Source organism: Ursus arctos, unplaced genomic scaffold (genome assembly GCF_023065955.2).
Source record: "Ursus arctos isolate Adak ecotype North America unplaced genomic scaffold, UrsArc2.0 scaffold_23, whole genome shotgun sequence".
Taxonomy (NCBI): Eukaryota; Metazoa; Chordata; class Mammalia; order Carnivora; family Ursidae; genus Ursus; species Ursus arctos.
Window position 1 is genome coordinate 8109026 of NW_026622908.1, and position 24016 is coordinate 8133041.

Genomic DNA, 24016 nt, shown 5'->3' on the forward strand with positions numbered 1-24016 from the left:
GGGTTTTGTAACTTCCTAAAGCCTAGCCCTCACAGACCCAGCCCTCTCCTGAGTCACAGAGGGGAGGTGGTGTGGAACGGGCCACAGATGGGGCTAGCTAGCTGGTGACACTGCCACACAGTCCTCCGGGGAAAGCCATTCTCTGAAGCCCTCTGGCCAAAGGCCTGCTGCCAGTCATAGCAGAGACACAGGCACTATGTCCCCCAGAGCCACAGCTGCCACCTGGGGAAGCCTGGTGCCCATTTTACCTGAAGGCCCTCCTCCTGCAGAGGCAAGGAGGGCCTAGGGGCAGATGTCAGGGGTTAGGGTCAGACTCCCCTTCCCATGCTGTGGACCATCCCTCCTCTGAAACTACCCAGCATGGCTACTAGTTACACAGACCAGATCCAGGGTCCTGCCTGGCTCGGATGAAGACACTGATCTTCTGAGAGCTCACTGGTTCTAGATTCCCTTGTCTGCCCCAGGCGTCTCCTCTGCTAGGTCTTCCCAGAAGTCTCTTCTCTTCTCTGTCTCTTCCTCCACTCACTCATCTCCACTTCCTTCCAGCCCCGTGTCCAGAGCCTTCTCCCCTTTCCCTTCACCCAGTCACCAAGACAAGAATTCCTTTCCGTCCGAGTACCCACCTGCCTGACCAGGGTACCCCAACGTCCTTGAGCCAGCAAACTAATGCTCCAGGCACTGAGAATCCCGAAGGCTGCTGGCCCATAATGATCACAAGGGACGGGGCTGGGTTTTCTGTCCCCACTAGGTAAAGACAGGCTGGAGCCTGCTGTTTTCCATGTCCTTTGGCGATTTCAATTTAAATGTTGCTTAGAGACCAGATTCCCCAGCCTTGCAACCAACTTGGGTTCTTGTTATTGCCCTCATGGGGGTCCCTGTTCCCATCCGTCTGTGTCCTTGAACCCCAGACACTGGCCATGCCGCCTCCCATCGTTCTGGCCTGTGGTCAGCCCAATCGTAGTGCCTCTGGAGCCCTTCTCAGGCCAGCCCCACAACCTGACCAAGCAATCCTCTGGGAACACATTGGGTGGGAAAGGCTGTTTTTATTAAAGGGCCCCTGTCACAAGCCCCTCATTTCTGGACCTGCCAGATGGGCTTCGGGTAGAAGTTTCTGGTTGCCTTTCCTTCCAATTTCTCTCTTCGTTCATGGCTTCCCGAGATTCAGCGTCCTCAGTGGCATCTGGGGAAGAGCCAGTGACCTTGGGGCACCGGCCCAACTCAGGGAGGGCTGGCAGCTGGCAGAGGGCCAGGGAATGGCCAGCCCCACAGCCCACAAGGAGTCCCAGTGACGAGCGCAGAGCCTGCACGGGCTTCGGGGCCCAGATGTCAGCTTCGGAGCCATCCCCGCACATGCCGTGCTCGTTCCAGCCCCAAGAGTAACACGTCCCTCCTGTGAAAGAGAGAGAAGACTGCTCTAGAAGAGGTTTTGAGCACAGGGCTGAAACACTCACCCTGGGGGCACAGGGAGCACCACGAAGAAACCAAAGCTCGACCCTACGTGGTGGCATGCTCACTACCCTGGCTTCCACTCTGCCCCCCAGAGCCTTTGCAGCGTCTCCCACTCCCCTAGTCCACAACTGTCCTGTCCCAAACACGGCCTTCCTCCTTGGCCCTCCCTGACTATAACCTCCTCTACCACCGGCCCCCACCCACCATGATCCAAAACCTGCCAACTCTGCCTCCAGAAAGACCCCAAATCTTTCCGCGTCTCTCCATCTCCACCGCCGTCCCTGATGCTGACACCACTCTCCCACACGCGGAGCCATGCCAACAGCCAACAGACTAACCGGGCCGCGCACCACCCAGCCCAGCCCTCAAAGAGCATCTAGGTGATCTCTGACACCTGCAGGTCTGCAGGTCCCCAGCAGTGACTGCAGCGACTTCCCTCGCCCTTAAAGTCCTTTCCTTGGCCTGCAAGGCCCTGAGTGATCTGGCTCCTGCCTACCTTGCTGGCCTCCCCTTGAGCAACTCCTCCCCCATCCCACTGCATTCCAGAACCCCTGCCTTCTTTCGCTTCCTTGCATAGGCCTCACCAGCCTTCCTTTCTCTAGAGGCCCTCTCTTTACTGGGCTCCAGACCTCCTCGTCCTTTAGATTCCAGTTACATGTCGCTCTGCAGTCCGATTCCCTGGCCACCCAATCCAACTTAGATTCTTGCTATCGCCCTTGGACTCTCCCCTCATGGGGGCCCTCGCACTTTGCGGTGGACCGATGACTTGTGTGGTGATGTGCGTACTGTCCCCTCTCCCTGGACTATCTGCTCTACAGGGAGGGAAGGACTGTGTTCCGTTCCCTGCTGTATCCCTAGCCTGGCACACAGCTGGTGCTCAATAAGGGCTCACTGATGGGGTTAAAGATTGAACGAACTGAGGCACAGAGCCAGAGAGTCTGCAGGCCAGTATTCGAGCACAGATTTCTCCTATAGCCTGTGACGCCCACACCCCATCACACACCCTCTTCCTAGCCTTTAGACCCTTTCCTAGAGCCAAAATCACTTATGTTTTCCTGTAGTCATTAAAAAAAATTTTGTCCAGTTTATTAAACTAATACATCTTCATGACAAAAAATGGAAAATATGGATGAGTGTAAAGAAAAAGCAGACTTTGAGTCTCGCCACTAGTATGAATATTGTAGTCTCTCTCAAGACCTTTAATTTGTGAAATTTGTAAATATTTGTGTACATTTTGTCCTGCTTTCATTCTTCACTACTATAGCACAAGTACTTCTCCACAGAACTGCAAATTATTCAAAAACTAAATTAAAAATAATTTGTTTGAAATTTTGAAATAGTTCACTATGCAGAAAGATACAAAAAATGATTTAACAGAAAAGACACATGCCCCATCCAGACTTAGAACATTAGTCAACATTTTGCTGTATCTGCTCAACCCTTCCCTTAAAAAAAAATAAAAAATCATAAAGAAAGAAACAGTCTAAGCCCCGCCTCCCATTCTTGCCCTCCAGCCACTTCTCCAGGAGACAGCCGCTGTTTCGAAGCTGGTGTTCATTACTGGTGTGCTGGTTTTATACTTTCTACCTACATGCCCTTAAATACTCTGTAATGCTTTTAGTTTGTTTTAAAGATTTACATAAATAGTATCATTGAGATATCTTTTTATACTTGCTCTTTTTTTTTTTTAAGATTTTATTTATTTATTTGATAGAGACAGCCAGCGAGAGAGGGAACACACGCAGGGGGAGTGGGAGAGGAAGAAGCAGGCTCATAGCAGAGGAGCCTGATGTGGGGCTCGATCCCAGAACGCCGGGATCATGCCCTGAGCCGAAGGCAGCCGCTTAACCGCTGCGCCACCCAGGCGCCCCTATACTTGCTCTTTATTCTCAGTATTGTTTTTTGAAATTTATCTGTGCTGATAGTTAGGGATCGAGTTCGTTTATTTCAGCTGTGCATAGTATCCCATCAGGTAGAAGTCAGATTTTACTTACCTATTTCCCTTCTGATGGACAGTTCTTTAATGATAACTGTTGCTATTTTATTATACAATATAATGTATAATATACAATAATATACAATAACAGTAATATTGCTGCTATTAAAAGAAGCACTACCATGAACGTTCTTGAGCGTGTCCCCTTGTACAAAGTGGTGTTTGTGCAGGGTTGGTCCCTAGAAGTGTGAGGGTGGTGGAGTCACGTGTTTGGACTTAGGTATGGCCCAACAGCCGTCCACAGTGGCTGCAGTCGCGTCCAGCCCCATCAGCGATGGACCTGAGTGCTTCCCTCCATCTTTGCCTTTAGACTCTTGCTATTCTGCTAAGTACAATGAATGAATCTGCATTTGCCTGACTACTAGTGAGACGGATTGTCACTTCATGTATCGCCCTGAGTTGCCTCTTCTTATGAATGGCCTCTGTACGTTCCTTACCTGTTTTTCTGTTTGCCTTTTTCTTACCGATTTGTAAGCTTTTTGTGCGTGTTCCTTTATTTACATAATTCCTCGCTGTGCTATGCATTCTAAGTGTCTTCTCCCACAAGTCCATGGTATGTCTCTTCACTTCGCTTATGGTATCTTTTGTTAACAAAGTCCTTTAAAATGACCGTCTAATTGTCCATTGCACAGATTCAACAGTTTCCTTAACCTGTATCCTATTATCAGATACATAGGTTGTTTCTAATCTTTCATTATTTGGAACAATATTCCTATGAACATCTTTGCACGCGTGAATCGTTGTCTATCTAATTGCTTTCTCAAATTAGATTCTTCGAATGGGAATTCCTCATCAACTGGCATGGACATTTCTGAGATTCCTGAGTGCTGTTCTGAGTGCTTCCACAGTATTTTCTCAAAAAGGCCACCTGAATATAATTACAGCAACCTGCGAAGTCTCCATTTCACTCCAGCACTGCCAGTATTTATTGTTTATTATAACATTTAAAAATCTCTAATTTGAAGACAGAAAAAGTATGTCATTGCTTTTATTGGTACTTTACTGCCATCGAAACTGAAAAATAATTCTTATGTTTCTCAGATATTTGTATTTCCTCTTTTGTGTACTGTCTGCTTTGTATCTTTTTCCTGTTTAGTACAGAAGGCTTTACGTGTCAGACCCAAGGGCCAGATGGTCTGGGTTCAAATCCCAGCTCCTCCATTTATTAGCTGAGTGACCTTGGTCAAGTTACTTAGCATCTCTGTGTCTCAATTCCTTCATCTGTTAAATGGGGACAATAGTACTGTTACCATAAAGTTGTTTACAAGAATTAAATCGGTAAGTAAGTATAAAGTACTTAGAATGGTGCCCAGCACGTAGTACTATATAAATATTTGTTACTGTTCTCAGTCAAGAACCTCCTTGTTTTAAAGATTTTTGTTTTAAGAATATTAATTCTTTCTCTGCCATATCCGGCATACATATTTTTTCTCAGACTTAAAATTTTGTTTTGGGTCTTTTGATATAAAATCAGCTTTGTGGTTCTTTGTACTAAAATTCATTGATCCTCTATAATTTCTTCTACTTCTTCTAAGAACTGAAAGCCCATCCCTATCTTATCAGGAAATATTCTTTTTTGATTTTTCAATGATTTGATTTTCTTTTTTTTTTTTTAATCTTTACATTTCACTCTTTATCCACTGAAAATCTGTTGCACAGACCACTTTTTCACAGGGGGAGGCTGGCTGGCCCGGGATTACCCTTCCTTTTCCTTTCCCCTAGTAGGAAGGGAATCACTGGCCAAGAGCTCCGGTTTGGGGAAACACAGATGTCCCCCTGTTTGGCCCACGGGCGAGGAAATGCACGCAGAGAGGACGGGCCCCGGGCTGCGGCTCCGACAGCTATACAGCACTCTCAGCCAGGTCAGTGCGAGGCCCGAGGTGGGAAAGTGGAAGGGGCCTGGTACCTCTGGGCCTCGCTCGGCACCTGGCGTGGGCCTGGTGCCCGGCCCCGGTGAGTGGCAGCAGCTGACGGTCAGCAGGAATGGGGGCGGGAGGAAGGCAGAGCTGACCCACCGGCAGGATGCCGCACAACGGGCGGCCGGCAGGTCCCTCTCCTCCTGCCAAAGGAAACTCGCTCCGAGGGGCCGGGGCAGCCAGAGGCCTTGAGCCAGGGCTTTCATGCCCACTGGGTCGAGAAGCCTGGCCAAGGGCCAGAAATTTCCTCCCCCACTACTTCCAAAGAAGCCTACTCGAAGTGAGGTGTTTTACAGTCTTTATCTCATTTAGCTCCGACAACCCTGTGAGGCAGCCATGTTTTCTAGATCATCCTCGTTTCGTAGAGGAGGCCGCGGAGGCGCCAGGAACCAGGCGCGGTGGCTGCGGCATCCGAGCCGACGCTGCACATGATACACCGGGCCTTGCCAAATTCGTTCTCAAAAGGCGGATAGTAAATATTTTAGGTTGGAGAGCCTCATTTGGTTTCTGTTGCATGTTCTTCTTCTTTATTACAACCCTTTCCAAACCATTCTTAGCCCACAGGGCCACACAAAACAGGCCACAGGTCAGAGGTGGCCCATGGGCCACCCTTCGCCGGCCCGTGGCATACATGTAGAATTGCACTATTTGCTGTGGACTGTGCTATGCCATCCTGGGTCCCACGCTCCCAGACATCTGCATGCTCGTGGTCGCTCTGTCCCCATCTCTGTCACAGGGTTGCTAGGGGGAGGACTGCACGAGGGACATACATAATGCCCTGGCACAGTGCCCGACCCTCCGTGACAGCGCATGCCCACGTATGAAGCAGACCACGGGGAGGGGAGGGAAAGGCAAGAGAGGCCTCGCCCATGTCCCACATGGGGGGGGCACCAGCAGATGGGAAGGGCTGGGGTGCAAGATTAGCTAGCCCCTGAACAGAAGACACCTTTAAGTACTGAGCCCCTCCAGCACTTTAGAATCGGTTTCCTATATCCCCCTCCAGCCTCAGCGAGAAGCTACTGGGCCGGCTGTTCTCATGAAGACGTGAGAGGAAGGAGAACGCGGCCTACGGTAGGCCTCTCCCTAAGCTACCCGGAATACAGAACACCCAGTTTTCAAGGCCACAGGTAGGTCACAGGATGACTCCTGGCTTTATAGAGGGCTCTCTGCCGCATGCCTGGCACTTACCAGGGCCCCGAGGCACTGAAACCCACCCAACTGATCCAGGTCTGCTTCGCTGGCCCCGAGGCTCATTGCTGGGCCTTGGGTGGAAAGACCACAGTTACTGGGGGATTCCCTAGCCTCTTAAGAGTACAGACCCCTGCTCATGGGGCTCAATGGAGTTGGCCTGATCCAGGCTGTGACAAGTGATGGGCTTGTGGCCCACCACATTTGCGTCAGCCTAAGAGCCCTGCAGGCAGCGGAACCTAGGGACTGGCAGGGTCCTGGCACAGGCTGGACACAATACTCAAATCTGTTCAGGCCTTGTGGCACCTGCCTGAGCTTCTTGGCAACCTGGGTCCTTCTAGGGCCTTATGGTGCTGGGATTACAGCCCAGTGCGAGGGAGGAGGCCGCATTTCCACTGGAGGGCCTTGCTGAAGAGGGGCGAACACCTGAGCATGCGCAACAGCGCACGTGTGGTAAAGCGTCCTTCTGAACCACACAATGAGGACTACATTTCCCAACCTCTCTTGCAGCTGGGTATGGCCAATGAGATGTATGCCAGAAGGTTCTGTAACAGCTTATGGCACCCTGCCTTCAAAGATGGATGGCATGCACCCTTTGCTCCTTCTTCTATCTTGTCACTGGGAATGTGGATGTGGTGGCTGGAGCTCTAGCTGCCATCTCCAACCACGAGAATGAGGGCTGCGATCTCCCCAATTTCACACAGATGGCACTTAATCACCACAGCAACCTCTGAGGTGTTACGATCTCCATCTTACAGATGAGGTAACTAGGCTCAGAGGGGTGAAATAACTTGTTCGTGGTCACACATTCTGAGCTAGGACTAGAATCCATGACTCCCAAGTCTCAGGTTCATTCACCAGTGCCAAATCATGTGAAATGTAATAAAAGTCACGGAATGCTTACTGTATGCCAGGCCCTGTAGTAAACACTTAGTTCACTGAATCCCCCCAACCAGACTGTGAGGTAAAGCTAACATTATCCCCATTTTCCAGAGGGAAGGCATGAACCACGCAAGGTAATTTAGCTGGTGAGCAGCAGAGCTGGGTTCAAACCTGGCCAGTGTGACCCCGGGGCTGCTTCTGCTAATACACTGTCCTCTCTAGCAAAAACCCTGCTTCCCAGGGAATTAGGGAAAGGTACAGAGTAACAGCCCACCTGTGTGGGGACAAGGGCCACGGTGGAAGGCAAGAGCTGCAGTTGGCGGGAGAAGCTCTCTGCAGAAGAGCACAAAGCACAGAGCCTGAGGAGGCCACGCAGGCCCTGCCCCTCCCACCTCTGCTGGTGGGGACGGGAGAGAGGAATGCGGGCAAAAAGTCAGGCAACTAAAGGCTCACCTTGTCTCCCGTCAAAGACCTCCCTAGACCTAGAGCACCAGGAGGGGCTGCTCTTCTGTCACTCCAGGCAGAGCGAGACAGGACGGGTGAGGTCTGAGTACCCTCACGGAGCAGGCCCTGGATTCAGGAAGCTGGTAAATGTCAGTGTGGCCACAGCCGGCCTGGGAGCTGAGTAAATTTGGGAAAGACTTCTGGGTGTCCAGCCACAAAGCTCATGCAGATCCCACCCCTTTGGAGGTAATTGCTGGGGTGCTCCCTAGGGTCCTGCTGTGTGAGCAAGGCATGTGAAGAACCCAGAATTCAGGCCTCCTGAAGTGTTTTAGGTCTAGGTGGTGACTTGAGGGTGGAAAGAAGTTCAGGTCCTCACCCTGTCTTGCCTGGACGACCGTAACAGCGACTCTACCCTTTACGCAGAGGCGGCTGGCCCGGGTGGGGGGCTCGGGCAGCAGCACAGCCTGGAGTAGCTCCTCCTGGGGACAACCTCCCGTCTCCTGCCACCAAGGAGCCCAAGGCCAGCACTCTTAGCTGGCTCTCCAGGCCCTCTGTGGTCTTGGCGGTGTCACTCCTCCTCCCATGGCTTGCTGCTGCTCCCCAAATTCCCCCGGGCCGTTCGCACTGTCATGATTTGGCTCAGACGAGTCCGTTTATTGCATCACGTGGGCATCTCTTCTGCTTAGGCCCCGTGCTGGACACAAGACCCAGAAGAGGAAAATTCAGTTTCTGCCGTGGAGCTCCCAGTCCACTGGGGAAGACGGCCATGAGAAAAGAGGATGATGGGGACCGGTAGCCTGTGTTCGCACAGAACAACACACAACTGCGTTAACTGCAGCACTGTCTGAAGTTGCAAAGGACTGGGTGGGGGCGGGGGTGGGGGCAAAATATTCATCAATACAGGAGGGTTTAAAGAAACTGTGATTCAACCCTACTAACTGGATGCTATGCAGCTATTAAAAATAATGAGGTAGCTTTCTCTGGCCTGACATGAAAGATAACTAAGACATTTTAAAGAGAAAATCAGTTGCAGAACAATACAGAGAATATGGTCAATTTATGTAGATCCCCTACCTATTTCTAAACGCACAGATCTTGAAGAATACATCCCCAACTAAGAACAATCTCGGAGAAAGAGAGGGAGAAATGGGAGGGAAAGAGTGACCAAGATTTTGTCATTTGTTTAAATATTTTACAAAGTAGTAACAAAGGATGATGATTTAAAAAAAAAAACTCAACAGTATTTCTAAGGGACAGAGGTAGCATAGAGGACAGGATGACATGCTCTGCTGGGGAGAGGAGATGGGTGTCACTGAAAGTTAATTCTTAGCTGGGTTTTGAAGGATAAATAGGAGTTCATCAGTCTTAAATAGAGGGTACCCACTGAAATTTGCCCAATCTGAGCTGCTTTCATTGATCCCAATGGCATCCTGTTTTGGTGTGGAAGTGAACAGTGGCTGGGTGTAGGGCTGGGTCCCACTGGCTTGTGGGAAGGCTGTTAATTTCACTTCCTCTGAGCTCCTAAAGCACCCAGAACCCTCTAAGCATATGTACCACATCCCTCCTAGTTCTATAGGTATTTATATTTGCACTTGGCTCACCAGTCTGTGAGCCGGGTGGGATTGGGGTGCTGAAAACAGGGCACACTCATCAAGCAGTCCTCAGGCACGTGGGACAGGCAATCGGGATCCAGCTACTAAGGGAAAGTGAGTACATGTGGCCCTTTCCCCGCCTGCAGTCTGTCTGGAAGGCAGCAGGGAGGGGCATACTCATAATGCTGAAATCGGGTGCCATCAACCCCAGTCCTGTGTCTGCTTGCTTGCCTTTATTCCCTGGTCCATGGCCAGAGCGGCCGCCTGGTCACAGGCATCAAGAACAGAGAGCTGCAAGTCTCTGTCCCCAGTCACACTGCCCAGAAGAGGGGCAGATCCTACAGACAGTAGTCATGGGAACGGCCGGGAGGACAATGGCCCCAGTAGGCCCGGCTGAGGGACGAGGCATGGGCAGTGCAGGACCCTTCCAATAACTAGTCCATCCCTCACTCTCTAGGGCCAAGGATGCCTGAGGCAGGAGCTGAGGCAGCAGGAAGAAGCCATTCCAGAATCAGAAAGTGGGGCTATTCGCCCACAGAATCACTCTGGAGATGTTCTGGGATTGTGGCCCAAATTGCCTCAGGGAAGGCTGTCAGTGGAAGCGGTCTGGCCTCGGGGCCCTTGCAGACCAGGATCCACGGCAGCACTGAGAATGCACTGAGAAGATGGGGGTGAAGGCTGAAGGCAAGGCAGAGGAGGGTGGAGTGTTCGCGTGTAAGAAAAGATGAGGGCCTGTGGAAGAAGGGATTCAGGGAGGTAACGTTCAGAACACGGCCAGAACCTGGCCACTTCTCGCCAGCCCCATCACCTCACACTGGAACTCTGTGAGGGTTTCATACTGTTCTCTCTGCTGCCTCTCTTGCCTCTCACGGTCTGTCCTCCACACAGAGCCTGAGTGATCCTGTTAAAACCTAAGTCAGACACAGCACTGCTCACTCAGAATCCTCCAGTGGCTTCTCTGCTTACTCCGATAAACAACAGCATCCTCTCTGACCTCAAGTCCCATGTGTTCTACCCTGCTGACATCTCAACAGCTACGCTGACTTCTTGCTCCTCAAACAGTACTCACCTCAGGACCTTTGCACTTGTTGTTCCTGCTGGCTGGAATGCCCTTGCCGCTGATATCCACAGGTTCACTCCCTCATGCTGCTCAGGTATGTGTTCAAATGTCACCTTATCTGAAAGGTCTTCCCTGACAACTCTATGTGAAATAGCTATTTATGACCCTCTCCACCTCTGTCTCCTCACCTGCTTTTTCTTTATATTTTTACTGTCGGTTTATTATCTATCTCTCCTGACCAGAACACAGCTCTTTGAAAGCAGGGACTCAGTTTTGTATGCTGCAGTATCCCAGCACCTAACAGTGCTTAGCATATATTAGTACTTAATAAATAAATACCTGTTACGGGAATGAACCAACAAACAAATGAACAAATGAATGAATGAATGGCTAGTGAGAGAAGGGAGCTGCCTTGTTCTCTCCTGGAGGGCCAAAAGACAGCCTACAGATGTGGGGAGGGAGGAGATGCCATGGGCAAACCGATTTCAGCTCACTCTCAGGAAGAAGGCTGGAATGGCTGGGAGGCTGCCCAGGAGAGCAGCAGGCGGCCTGCCGCTGGAGGTTCCAAGCCCCTGGCTGGCGTGGGCCCTCCTATGGTGACAAATCAGAAGTCCCTCTGACCGTGGAGAGCTTGTGCGGTGGTGCAGGTGGGTGTGGACGTGCATGAGAGAGGGAGGAAGGGAGAGGCCGAAGAGCAGAGTGGGGGCATACCCACCCAGGCCCCAGGCCTTCAGGTTGGCTCCCTCACACCAGACAGACGAATGGCCTTGGTTCAGATGATAAATAGAAATGCACTGAATTTCTGGGTTTGCCCTCATAGGTCTCACTTTGAGGCTGCAAGGCTGGGACTGCTTGAGAACCTCTTTTAAAACCCCCTATCTCCAAAAGTTGCCCAGTTCTTTGTCAATTTCTGTCCCGTTACCTAAGAGGAAAGTGAGGCCCAGAGTGGGGGTCCTCGCCTCCACGAACTTTCCCGCTGCTCTCCGCCCCCCCTTTGCACTGCTCCGGGCACTGCATGTGGCGGTCAGGGCGGCCCAGTGAGGAAGGCGTTGGATCCACACCGCATGGGAGAGAAAACTGAGTCTGGGAGAGGTTCTGAAGCAGCAAAGCTGGGAGAGGCAGGGGCCAGCCTTCCCACCCCCCCAGAGTAGGAGGTGCTGGGGCTGCTGTGGCTACATTTCCCCAGTCACCTGCGCAGAGAGCGTGCTGCGGCACGCGGCACGTTGGCTCCGCTGGGGGACTATTCTTAGATCTAGGGAGCTAGGAATGATGGATTTAGAACTTACGAGGTGGAAACGTGTTGGCCTGTTTTATAAACAACTGAAATCCTCCCCACAGATTGTCTTTCTGAATTCTGTGTTCTCTGCGGAACTGCTGGCTCTCTGGGCTTCCTGGCTGTGCCGGGAGAGGGAACAGAGAAGGCAACTAAGCCTGTCGAGGGCCTACTGTGACCATGTATGGTACCAAGGCTTTTGCATGACCCACCCCATTTAACAGGGCAGCCCTGGGAAGATGGCATTGTGGTCACACTCTGTGGAGGAAGAAACGGGCTGGGAGAGATGCTGGAATGAGTAGGCCTGCTATGCAGCCTGGTCCTGCCAGCAGGGGTCTGGCCCTGGTGGGTGGAGCGTTAAGGGCACAGGGTGGCATCTCTGGAGTTCCGTTCCTTCACATGTTGCAAGGAGCTCTCCTGTCCTCTAAGATTTCTTCACTGGAGGTGACATATCATCCCCTGTACAACCTGGTGACCTGTCCTCACTGCCAGCCAGGGACCCTGCTCTCCGTAGGTTCCAGGTTGCCATCACCCCTCTCTGAGTGTGCTCCCAGACCTGGCCAAGGGCTCTGGGGCCCATGCGCCCCACTGCCGGTATACCTGGTCCCAGAGGCTGTCTCTATCAGTGTAGCCTGAGGTCACATTAGCTGCACTGGAGTCCAAGCCTGCTGACGCCTGCTGAGCCCACAGCCCACACGTATACTCCTAAACTGAGCACGAGAAGTTGTGCTGTCTCCCCTGGCCTCTCCTGCGGGCTGCTGTTCTGGACCTGGCCAGAACTTTCAAGCTGTCTCCATTAATTATCATCTTATTAAATGAACAGCCATCCCTGAGGGGCACCTGAGAGGGGCGGGGGCACAGATGCAGCTCTGGGACCAGGGGCAGTGGGACTCCTGCCATTTCTGGAACCTGGTCATCAACAGAGCGTCTCTACGCTTTGCTCCCTGCGCCTCTTTGGGAATCACCAGTGTGCAGGAGAGGAGGCTGGGAGTTAGAGCAACAGCGGGGGTGGGGGTGAGAAGGTCTGTTCTGGAGCCCAGAGCCAGGGCCAGAGCAATCCACATGCAGATCAGAAGATTAGAGAGAAACCGCTGGATAGCACACACCTGAGAAGGAACTCTCCCTCACTCTCCAGTCACTTACTACACGCCTACTGAGCGTCCGCCCTGTGTTTGGTGCCGCACCTGATTCAGTTCACTGCTCTTGGCACAGCGAGCAGCCCTCAGACAGCGCGGGTGCTGGGTCTGGGGCACCCGGAAGAGCAGCGGCCCGTTCCTCCGGGGGATCAAACCCTTTTGGGAAGAGAGTCTGGTTCTTCCTTACTTTTCTCTTTTCAGATAGTAAATTTTTATTGAACTTCATGACAGAAAGGAAAAGAAAAAAGAAAAGAAAAGAGAAAAGAAAAGGAAAGAAAAGAAAAGAAAAGAGGAAAGGAAAGGAAAGGAACATAGTAGTAGAAAATAGGAAAAAAACTAAGGGATTAATCCTTTTAATTTACATGAATGTATTGTTTTCCTTCTAAGAAAACTCTATTTTAGAGCAGTTTCAGGTTCATGGAAAACTGAGCACAAAGTACAGAAAGCTCCCCGCCCCCACACACTCACAGCTTCCCCACTGTCAACATCCCTCCCCTGAGCGGTACATTTGCTACAGTCGATGAACCTACCCGGACACATCGTTACGGCCCAAAGCCCACGGCTGACGTTAGGGGCCACTCCTGGCGTTGTAGTACATTCTGTGGGTTTAGACAAATACCCAATGACATGTATCCACCATTACAGCATCAGACAGAATAGCTCCACTGCCCTAAGTCCTCTGTGCTCCACCTACTTATGGTTTTATCCATCAGAGTGAACACATGAGTGGAGGAATGGTTCTAGAGTGCCCGAAGGTTCACGCATGGCTCTAGCGGGAGAAGTAGGGCAGTAATAAGACACAGGCCCCTGTCCTCCAGGGGCGTACATTCTAACGGGGGAGCAACAAGCAGGGATCCACAGATGCAACTGGCGAGCAGAGCTATAATGAAACAGAATGGAATGATGCGATGAGAAGGACAGGTGGTCAGGAAGTCCTCTCCAGGGAGGTGGCCTCTGAGCTGTGCCCTGGAGGACGAGAAGGAGCCAGCCACACAAACACCTGGAGGAAGAGCTCTCCAGGCCGAGGCCACGATAAATAGAGTCCCGAAGGGGGACGTCCTGCCAGGTCCAGGAACAGCGGCGAGGAGGCCGTGCCTGTGTGGACCCCCGGGAGCTGGGGTGGGGTGGGCCTTGGGAGGGAGGGGAGGCCTGCTGAGGAGCTAGGAGTTTATTTTGAGAATGCTGAGAAGCCACTGGAGGGTTTTAAGCAGGGACTGAGAAGACCTGACTTCCGTCTGAAAAGGCTGCTCTGTGAAAGGCGAAACAGGGAGACATTCCGAGGACGGCACGAGGGGGCGAGGCTGAGCGGCTGGGGGCAGTGGGCATGGACAGAGTCACTCTACTTTGATAGTAGGGTGTCTAGGACCTGCTGATGTGCTGACACAGGGAGTGAATGAATGGGGGGGTTCACTCCAGTAGCACTATTGATGGGCCGAGGAGCCTGGGGGAGGGCCAGGCTTGGCGAGAAAACCCGAGAGTTTGGTTCTGGACATTTTAAGGTAGAAGTGCCTATTAGACATGAATGAATGAATGAATGAATGAATGAATGAATACTTGCCCCAAAAGACAGACTTCTGATGAGCCTAAGAGATTATGAACCTGAGAGAGAACTGGGAAAGCGCAGGAATGACAAACGTAGGCGCTCCCAGGTGAGCAGCGGGCAGCTCTAGGTAACTGCTTCTCACTCCATGGGGCCTGATTTGGTGCCTTCATCACTCTGAGGTCCAGTCTCTGTTCCTGTATTTTCTTGAATGAAGTGCATGATGGGGATGCATGCATACTAGTCAGGCTAATAAATATAAATTCCCTTTGTGCACATCCCTACTTCATAAAAAAATGCATAATGCTTGAATGCAAAACTGCCCTTTGGGTAATTATAACCCAAGTTCTCCTGCTGGTCAGACAGGAAGCAGGAGCCTGCCAGTAGCCTGGTGAGTGGCCAGGGCTGCCGGCGGGGACCCACATCAGCACAGCACTCCACCCCCGCCCCCGGGGGGGAGGGGGCGTCAGCGGGAGGAGTGGCAATGGTAATCCGAGAGCCTGCGGGGTCTGCGCTGCTGGGGAAACGCTGCAGCTCCTGCTGCCAGGCCATCGAACGTGTTCCTGGGGAGTGTGAAGCCGCACAAAATGAGGGCCCGCGAGAGGGGCAGCTCAGGCCCTGGCCCTGAGAAGAACACACACCTCAGGAGCTGGGGAGGCCTAAGGGCAAGGCCGGGCATGTGCCCCCAGAGTGCAAATCTTCCAGTGGTGCCTTAGCTCAGAAGGAAATCCAAAGTCTGGGCCTTGGTCTACAGGGTTCCACACCATCTGGGCCCCAGCTACCTCTCTGATGTCTATGCTGCTGCTCCTGTCCCCACACAGTGGCCTTCTTGCCGTTCCTCCAATTGGCCAGTCAGGCTTCCAGCTGCAGCCTTCACCCTGGCTGCTCCCTCTGCCTGGGACTCTCCTCTCTGGGTATCCACATGGTGCCCACCCTCCCTCCATTCATTCAGGTCTGTTTCAATGTCACTTCCTCAGAGAACTTTCCCTGACCACTCAACCCCATCCTGCTACCCCCTCACACTGCTTTATTTTCCTTGCTGGCACATAACACCCCATTATATATTTACTTGTCTCTCTACTAGAAGGAAAAACTTCATGAGAGCAAAAATTTCATTTTGTTCAACCGCTGTGTCCCCAGCACTGAGAATAGTTACGGGTATATAAAAGGTGCTCACTATTTGTTTTAGGAATGAATAGGTCACCTGCCCCAGGAGGAGCTCCCTCCCTTGAAAGGAAAGTCCAGTCTAAGAGCTGGGCAGGCCACCCCCAGGGTCACCAATCCAGAGGACCGCTGTGGGGGCGTCTGGAGGGGACAGTCAGGGCAGCCTGTGTTGAAGGGACGTGCAGTTTGCAGAGTGCCCGCAGCCTCGGTTGTGGGGAAGAGACATTACAGCTAACGACTGGTCGGACTCGACCTTTGGCTCTCGGCCTGGCCTGGCCAAGTCTGTCCTGGCTCTTGGAATAAGTACCCACCCAGTCCCCCGCAGGCAGACGCCCCACTGCCCCGGACCAGGAAGAGCCCGCTGGACAGCATGTATCTCAGGCTCTCCCTGGATGGGCCAGAGAATGTGGAAACCATTGCCGCTCCTCACTAGCTGTGGAGCCAAACAGGCCTGGATACGATCCTGCCTGTCACCCGCCGTGTGGGTCTGAGCTCTGGTTTCTTCACCTGTAAATAAGGACAATCACCCTCCCTTCACCATTTTCCCCCGAATGAATGTGTAGCGTGCCCAGCACAGAGTCCATCCTGTGATACCTGCTCCGTTGACACTTGTTCCCTCCCCCATCTCCCCAGCTGCCGCTGGGGTGGCCTCGTGCCTCCTGCCCAGGATCCAGTTCCCTGCCCTCCTTGGTCTGGTCTATCTTGCTGCCAGCTGCTAGTACATTTGGGAGAACCCCATGATCAAAGCGTGCCATCCCTCCTCTCCTCCCATCCGCCAAGACCCCTCGTGTGGAACAGGGAGGTAACACTTCACACGAGTTCTAGCTGAGAGCTCAGATCAGTGATTGAGGTGTCCCGACAGGCACAAGCCACTGAGCATTGCTATGGAAACCAGTCTGTTATTCTCCACGGTGTCACTCGTTTCCTGGCTCGGCTGCCTTTGCGGCTCAGGGGGAAGGGCGTGGAAGAGGTGGGGGAGGATGAGACTCCTAGCGGGGCCTCTGCGCCTATGGGCTGCCTGACCGAGCCTAACTCTCTGCTTCTTCCTGGGTCTTACCTTCCCCAGCACTAGGCTGTAGGCCCCTGTTTCTCAAACCATGGCCTAATGACTATCTGCACCCATTAACAGCCGGAGTTCTCATGTCTGGTCGCACCGGCCATCAGAGTCTCCCTTGGAAGGTTATGATGAACACCAGAGTTTGAGAACCAGGGTTAGACGAGCTAAATTGTTTTCCACCTCCCTGGGGTAGAACAGGTAACACGGAAGCTCCTCTCACTGGAACAGGGGTGATGGGCTCAGAGGCCCACGTGCTCAGCACCCCCCACAACCCCATCTGGCTCCATAGGATCCTAGAGCTTCCACCTAGACTCAGTGATTTCTAGCATCTTCTTTAGAAGGGAAGTCAGATGTTCATTCATAGATACGTAGTAGGTGCCTTCTGCTTTCTTTACGCAAGCATTTGTCGGAAGTCAGTAGCTCTACTACTTACATAGATGTGTAAACTTGGGCCAGTTAATGTCTCTGGGGCTCAAATCTCTCATTTCTAAAATGGGAAAAGAATACCTTTTTCCCTACCTTACAGGATTCTTATAATGGCCAAATAATCAAATGAGAACACCTATGAAGAAGTGATGAGGGGCTTCTGGGGGGCTCAGTTGGTTGGGCATCCGACTCTTGGTTTTGGCTCAGGTCATGATCTCAGGGTCGTGGGTTCGAGCCCCACGTGGAGGGTGTCTGCTTCCCCTTTCCCTGTGCCCCTCCTCCCACTTGCATGCGGTCTTTCTCTCTCTCAAATAAAGAGTATTAAAAAAAAAAAAAAAAAAGAAGGTGCCTGGGTGGCTCAGTCGGTTAAGTGTCTGCCTTCGGCTCAGGTCCTGGGATCCAGCCCCATGTCAGGCTCTCTGCTAAGTGGGAAGTCTGCTTCTGCTTAATCTCTTTCTCTCTCTCACATAAATAAATAAAATCTTTATATTAAAAAAAAGAGAGAACTGGTATGTTACCCGGAGGAGACTCTCCAGACACTAACCACCACTGCTCCTGCTATTAGCAGTAGTATATATAACTTTCTCAAGTCGCTGAATGAATGGTCCTCAGAGGCGTCTGGAAATGTTAATCTCCTACTTTAGCTAAACTTCCAGAGGGTGTTACAGGGCTGGGGGAGCCACTGGTCTGAAAGCTTCATCTGAAAGACAGCAAGCCACCCAACAGGGGTGTTCCTGAGGTTTAAGATCATTACTCAGTTTGTTATCTTCTAAGTGGATTATTTCTCTACTATCCAAACTTTCTTCATTGATCATGTATTACTTTTATAATAAAAGACTTTTTTAAAAACTGTTGAAAATACTGTCTGATATACAAAGTTCTTAAAAACTGTTGTGCCTTTATCTGATGCTTTAAAATGAGTTCAAATAAGAGCAAAGGCAAACGTCAGGCTCTGCTGGGTGTGGGCCGCATGGCCCTATCAGAGGACTGCGGGGCCAGCTCTGCCACTGACTCAGCGCATGGACGTGGGCGAGCCACTGCCCCTCCCAGGTCCTCTGCTTCCACTTCTATAAACTGAAGGCACCAGCTTTACTGATCTCCAGCTGTGACGGTTAGTGTTTCAGGATAATGCTCCCAACACACCCAGGCTGTCTGTCATTTCAGAGCACGTCCAGATGTGCTAAAAGGCTGCAGACTTGCTGGGCTCGAGGTGGCACATGGAGAGGCCGTTGCTGAAAACAATGTCCCTCTCCCTAGTCACCCAACTGGAGTTTCAGACTTTCCAAAGCACCCTCAGCCCCACTATAAACCCAGAGCAGAAAGATCAGGGGACGAGCGTGTCTAGAAGAGAGGTGCTCACTTAGGAACTGCACCCTTGGAAGTGACGGGGTCATGACCAAAATCATGGCATCTTGACTCCAAGCTCAGAGCTCCTCACCTCACTGGGATCGCATCCCAGGGCTCTCAGTCCCATGGAAGAAACATGGACCCAAAGAGCTTTCATCTGGTGGGTCACCAGAGCTGAAGTCGGAAGATGGGGCCATGCCCCTGCTCCAGCTCTTCCTGCCGTGTGTCTCCGGACCATCCGCTCCCTGGTACTAAGCCTTGGGCACGTCCTCCTGAACTCGGGGAGAGTACTCCTGACAATCCCATGCTACAGTGAGGTTCGTGTGAGGGAATGCAAACCTTTTGTGTACTCTAAAGCTATTCATTACCATTTACACCATATATCGTGCCCAAAGGTTGACAGAATCTATTTGTGTCCTTCAAGAAACCAACAATCCTGGGAAGTACAAGTCCTGGGCCACAGGGCAGCTGCATCTGGGACCCGAACGGGCAAGTCACTTCCCTCTGTGGGCTGAGCAGCACAGGACCCTGGGCCTGCCTGACTCCAGGCGTGGGGAGCCCAAACAGCACCAAAGCCGAACACACCTGACGGGAGTGGAGAGCCCGCCAACATGGGCAGTTCTTCACTCTGAGCGGTCATCCAATCCACAAACACCCTTCTATCAACTCAGACGCAGGCTACCGAGGTGCTCACGTGTACGAGGAAAGAGAAGGAGGAAGGAGCGAAGATGAGGAAGAGTCCCCATTTCTTAAGGAATTCCCAATCTCTTACTAACCAACATTTCCTGAGCACTCAACGACATTCCGGGAATCCCGTAGAACTATTTCCACTCTCTCAGTTCACACCTGTCATACCGCGGTGGGCAGCCATGTTCAGGATCCCTATTTCACCCCTGAAGAAGCTGAGGCTCAGGCTCCCCTGGAAACTGAATGGTGGAACCAGGACTCAAACCAGGTCAGTCTGTCTCCAAATTTGAAGTTCTTAACTCCTGTATTCCATGGCCTCTGTATCTCGGATACCTCAGGCAAGCATCTTCCTCTCTGGATCTCAGTATGCCTATGAAACGCAGAGGTTCAATGATGCTAGCAGGTACAAGAGATAAGGCGAACACTTGTGAGCCAAGACAGTGAAGAAGAAATGGCCCCCTGAAGTAAGGTGTGAGGGGCAGAGACCAGTCCCCACGCCTCAGGAAAGGAAGGCAGAGTGTCCTCCCCCCATTGTCTGGGTGGAGTGAGGCCACCGTCAGGCCTTTGCCTAGGGCTCAGAGCAGCAAGTTTTGGAGAGACAAGGCTGACACCTGTCCACCTCTACCAGTATCTTTTCTCCCACCAAACCTAACTGCCCACCCCATCTACTCTCTCCATCTGCCTTCCCGGCCCGGCCTTTGTTCATACTACTCCCCCTACTCTTCCCCATTTCCTCTCACTTCTTTCCTCTGGGAGGTCTCTCCTGATCCTGCGGCTCTCCCGGACAGACTAGAACAGACAGAATGGATAGCTTTAACTACTTAAATACCATTTCACCAGAAGCCCCCATACCAATGGAACAGCATTTTCCTTTAAGATCTGGTCCTCAGTGCATGGCTCCCTGTCTTCACAATTTGCTCTGTCTCTACTGGAGAAAGAGCAGTGGCCCTTCTCCATCTGAATCGTTCACAGCAGCAGATGCCAGGAAGGTTGCCTGGAGAGTCTGGAATGCCACGTTGCCATGGTAACAGCACACTAAGGTTCGGGATGCTTTATCCCCCATGAGCTGCCCTGGCAGTGCCATGCCAGGCTGCTGGTGGAATCTTCCTTGATGAGCCAAAAAGAATCCCATTAATGGACAAGAAACTGCTCCACTGGTGTTGAGGTTCAGCTCTTGCGAGCACACTTGTGGGCCACTCAAGTGGCTGTTGGCTGATAAGGACGCCAGAGTCCGGCTCTCTGCACTACGGCTCACTCGGGGTGATACGGTTTTTAACTGGCTCAGCCAACAAAGCAGGCCCTCCCCCACTCCAGCCCCCAAATTACCACTTCTCTTGTTTGATGCTGCCAGCCAGGGATCTGCCTGCATGGACCCTGGCAATTAGCACAGCACTTGCATTTGTTGGGGAATTAAGAGTCACTGATTAGCCTAATTCCACGCCATTTACAGGCAGTGAGTATCAGCCTGAGACTGACTTTTCCCAACAGTGGCCCAGAGGTGGCTAGATCATGGCCTGAGTCTGAAATGGAGGCAAGGGCCTGGTAAGCCAGACTGCGAACCAGGAGGAGAGACAGAACTCACCTCCAGGCCTGGCAAAATGTCAGCCATTGCCTCCCCCTGTTCTGCCTGCCTCAGGGAACCGAAGACCAGAGGAAGGTGTCTCCAAATTGAGGTCATGCCTGTTTCCAAGCCAATCCTGACCAGAAAGGGAGCCCATTTCCCTTTGACAGCCTCCCTGCTGACCGCCCCAGGGAATGCCCAGCCAAAGGCCTAGTGACCCCTAAACTGAGGACTGCTGAGGCTAGAGGGTCTGAGCTCACTGTAGCTGGATGGGCAGGACTCTGACACTCTGCCTACCTCTGTTGCCATCTCACCACCTCAGGACCTGAACCTTGTATCTGTCCCCCAAGTTGATATCTAGCTGGATCCCCTTGGAATCTGAATGCCCCGCAATAATTACTTTAAGATTCCTGCTCTCAGACCCCTTACCTTCCTGCTGAAGGACCCCAAACAACCCCTCCAGGATACATTCCCAGGATCATACAGCCCCTACACCTCGGATGGTTGATCCCTATCCTGACCTAGCAAGAGCCAAGTCCATAGCTAGTATGGTTCTCCTGGGTTTCTACCCTCTTCTGCCAATTTGCTTGTATGCAGCAGAGAGGCGGCACGAGCATGTGGAGCTTGCTGGCTGAGTATGTGCCCACAGACACTGGGTAACTTCCAGATCCCCTCAAGGAATTGCATAGGATCGAGGCCCTTCTGGACAGGCCTTGATGACTGAGCTTCCCCTAATTTCAAGCTTGCTCAAAAACAGGGGGCTAAACTAGGTCTTTCTAGTCACTCACCCTCCCCCCAAAACCATGTGAGTTTACTTTGGTAGATGCTATAACGGATACAGAATGAACCATCAACGAGTATGTAGTCTAGGTGGTCAGAGGAGACATCCCGACGAAAAAAGAAAAGTTAAGAGAGGGGGAGGAAGGGCCTTCCAAGCAGGAGTAGAGTGAGCTTGTAGAGCTAGTGGTGGTAGCTCGGTCTGGTGGAAGGAGAGGCAGTGCAAAAGGCAGTAGAAGGAAATAAATTTGGAAGGATAGGTAGGGGGCATATCACTGCAGATGGCTCAGGAAATATAATCCTCAAAATGCCTGACTACAGATTTTGGACTTTATCCAGCAGCCATTGGAAGCCACTAAGACTTTTGAGCAAGGGAGTAGCAGAATCAGAGCTGTGCTTCAGAAAGAAAATCTGGATAATAACTGTCATCATCATTGTCGTTGTCGTCACGGTGGATAACACTGAGGGAGCACTTGGACTGAACGCGGAGGAGGGGCTGCAGGAAGATCTGCTTGGAGGCAGAGGCAAAGTTCAGGGGGAAGAGCATGAGCGAAGCCCATACTGTCTCTCAGAAGCAGTGGGATGAAGAAGACAGCCGGCGGGAGAGAAAGCAAGGAGGCGGGACCAAGAGGGCCTGGCATCGTGAAGCTGCGGGTTCGGAAGGGTGACAGGAGTCAGCCTGAACCAGAGGACTGGGAGGATGGAGGTCACAGCGAGGTCTAGGATGTGACACTCTTTGATTCGTAAGCCTCATAGATGGATCTAGAATCCACTCCCAAGGACACAGTCAAAATACCCCTCCCGTCACCCTGACTTCAAGAAAGCATTCGGGGAAGAACAAAGCATGACAGCAGGGCAGCTCTCTGGGGCAGACTTACTCTTCTACACTCTGCCCTGATCCTACCAACCAAGAACCTGCTGGCTGAAGCGAGAAGGAAGGGACCTGGGGGGGTGTCCTCTCCTAGCTTTGACCCATGTCCCTTCTTGGTTGGAGGTCTTTCTGTCACAAGAAGCATCAGACTGGGGTCCCCCGTTAGGGAGGGGCCTGGTTTTAACCCGCGTTGTTTGCTTCTCTGTCCGCAGGGACCGCGGCTGCCCCACGGCCCTGGGGGTGAGGGCTCTCAGAGGGACGGCAAGAGCTACCTCCTCCGGGACTGCTCTCACCCCTCGCGAGCCACATGAACCGTCTGCCTTGATCAGGAGGGCTTTCCACCCTGCTGCACCCTCCCCCACGCTCTACAGTCTCTGACTGTGCTCACACACGCTCCTTCCACTTCCTCCAGTCAGGAAGGCCTTATCCATCTCTCCTGGGCCAGTCCAAATCCTCGTCTAGCCTTCAAGGCTTGGCTCCAGTCCTCCTTCCCCTAGAAAGTCTACAACGAGCATTCCTTCCCTGAGCCGAGCTACAGCACTTCGAAAAGAAGTTCCAGAGCAGGAAAGGAACTTTGAGATCACTGGCCCAACCCTCTCAACGCGACTGAGGAGGACACTGGGCACTGGAGAAGGGAAGAACTTGCCCAAGGCAGAGGACTAGGACTAGGTGAACTCCCTGGACAAGCCTCTCATGAACTTTATGGCTCTGCTCTGTTTCACCTATCCATAACACAGATTGGGGTCCATGTATGACATTGTGGGGGAAATGCCTCCTGTATCTCTTCTGCACTGGCGCAGAGCCCTGGCTTGCAGGCAGCTCAAGAAATACAATCCTCACTAGCCAAAGGCTCAGGAAGGCAACAGGTCCTGAAGAAAAGCAAGACACAGGTGAAGAAGGAAAAAACTCCTCCTTCCAGCAATTCTTCACTGTTCTGGGATACAAGCCAAGCCTAGTCTCTAGATTGGGGTGGGACAGAGACGATGCATTCAAAAGGACTATGACATCCTAAAGAAAGTTCTGCAACCAACACAGAGTTCCAGCCCAGAGCTTCCTGGGAGAGTAGCTTGAGAGGCTGGCAGAAGGGGCCATGCTGAGGCCAACCTCCGACCTGGGGGCTCTGGCGGTGATGGTCATACCAGCTGTGGGAAGATTTTCCTTTTAAAGCTGAATCTTCAGGTTTTTAGAGTGAAAAGAACTCCTCAAGATCACCTAATCCAATTCCTGAATTTTTCAAACGGGAAAACTGAGGTCTTGGAAAGAAAAGAGAATTGATCATGTCATACCACACCTCAGGGTCACAGCCAGAACGCAGCTCCAAACCTTTTCTCAACTGGGTCCCACATGGGTGTGGAAGGACAGGGCCCAGTAGGGGTAAATGGCCACCAGTACTTCCTACTCTGATTTTTTTTTTTTTTTAAAGATTTTTTATTTATTTATTCGACAGAGATAGAGACAGCCAGCGAGAGAGGGAACACAAGCAGGGGGAGTGGGAGAGGAGGAAGCAGGCTCATAGCAGAGGAGCCTGATGTGGGGCTCGATCCCACAACGCCGGGATCACGCCCTGAGCCGAAGGCAGACGCTTAACCGCTGTGCCACCCAGGCGCCCCCCTACTCTGATTTTTAAAACGTCCAAACTCAATTACTGAC

At 52.0% G+C, this 24016-nt stretch overlaps 1 protein-coding gene across 2 annotated transcripts in view; it reads right to left on the bottom strand.

Moving 5' to 3' along the window:
* Positions 1 to 1023: 1023 nt before the first annotated feature.
* Positions 1024 to 24016, bottom strand: part of SERGEF (secretion regulating guanine nucleotide exchange factor) — a 217328-nt gene continuing 194335 nt past the window's right edge. For both annotated transcript variants that reach the window (XM_048214758.2, XM_048214753.2), the window contains one exon: positions 1024 to 1390. In XM_048214758.2, coding sequence (XP_048070715.1) covers positions 1047 to 1390 — 344 coding nt within the window. In that variant the 3' untranslated portion in view covers positions 1024 to 1046. The remainder of the gene's footprint in view (positions 1391 to 24016) is intronic.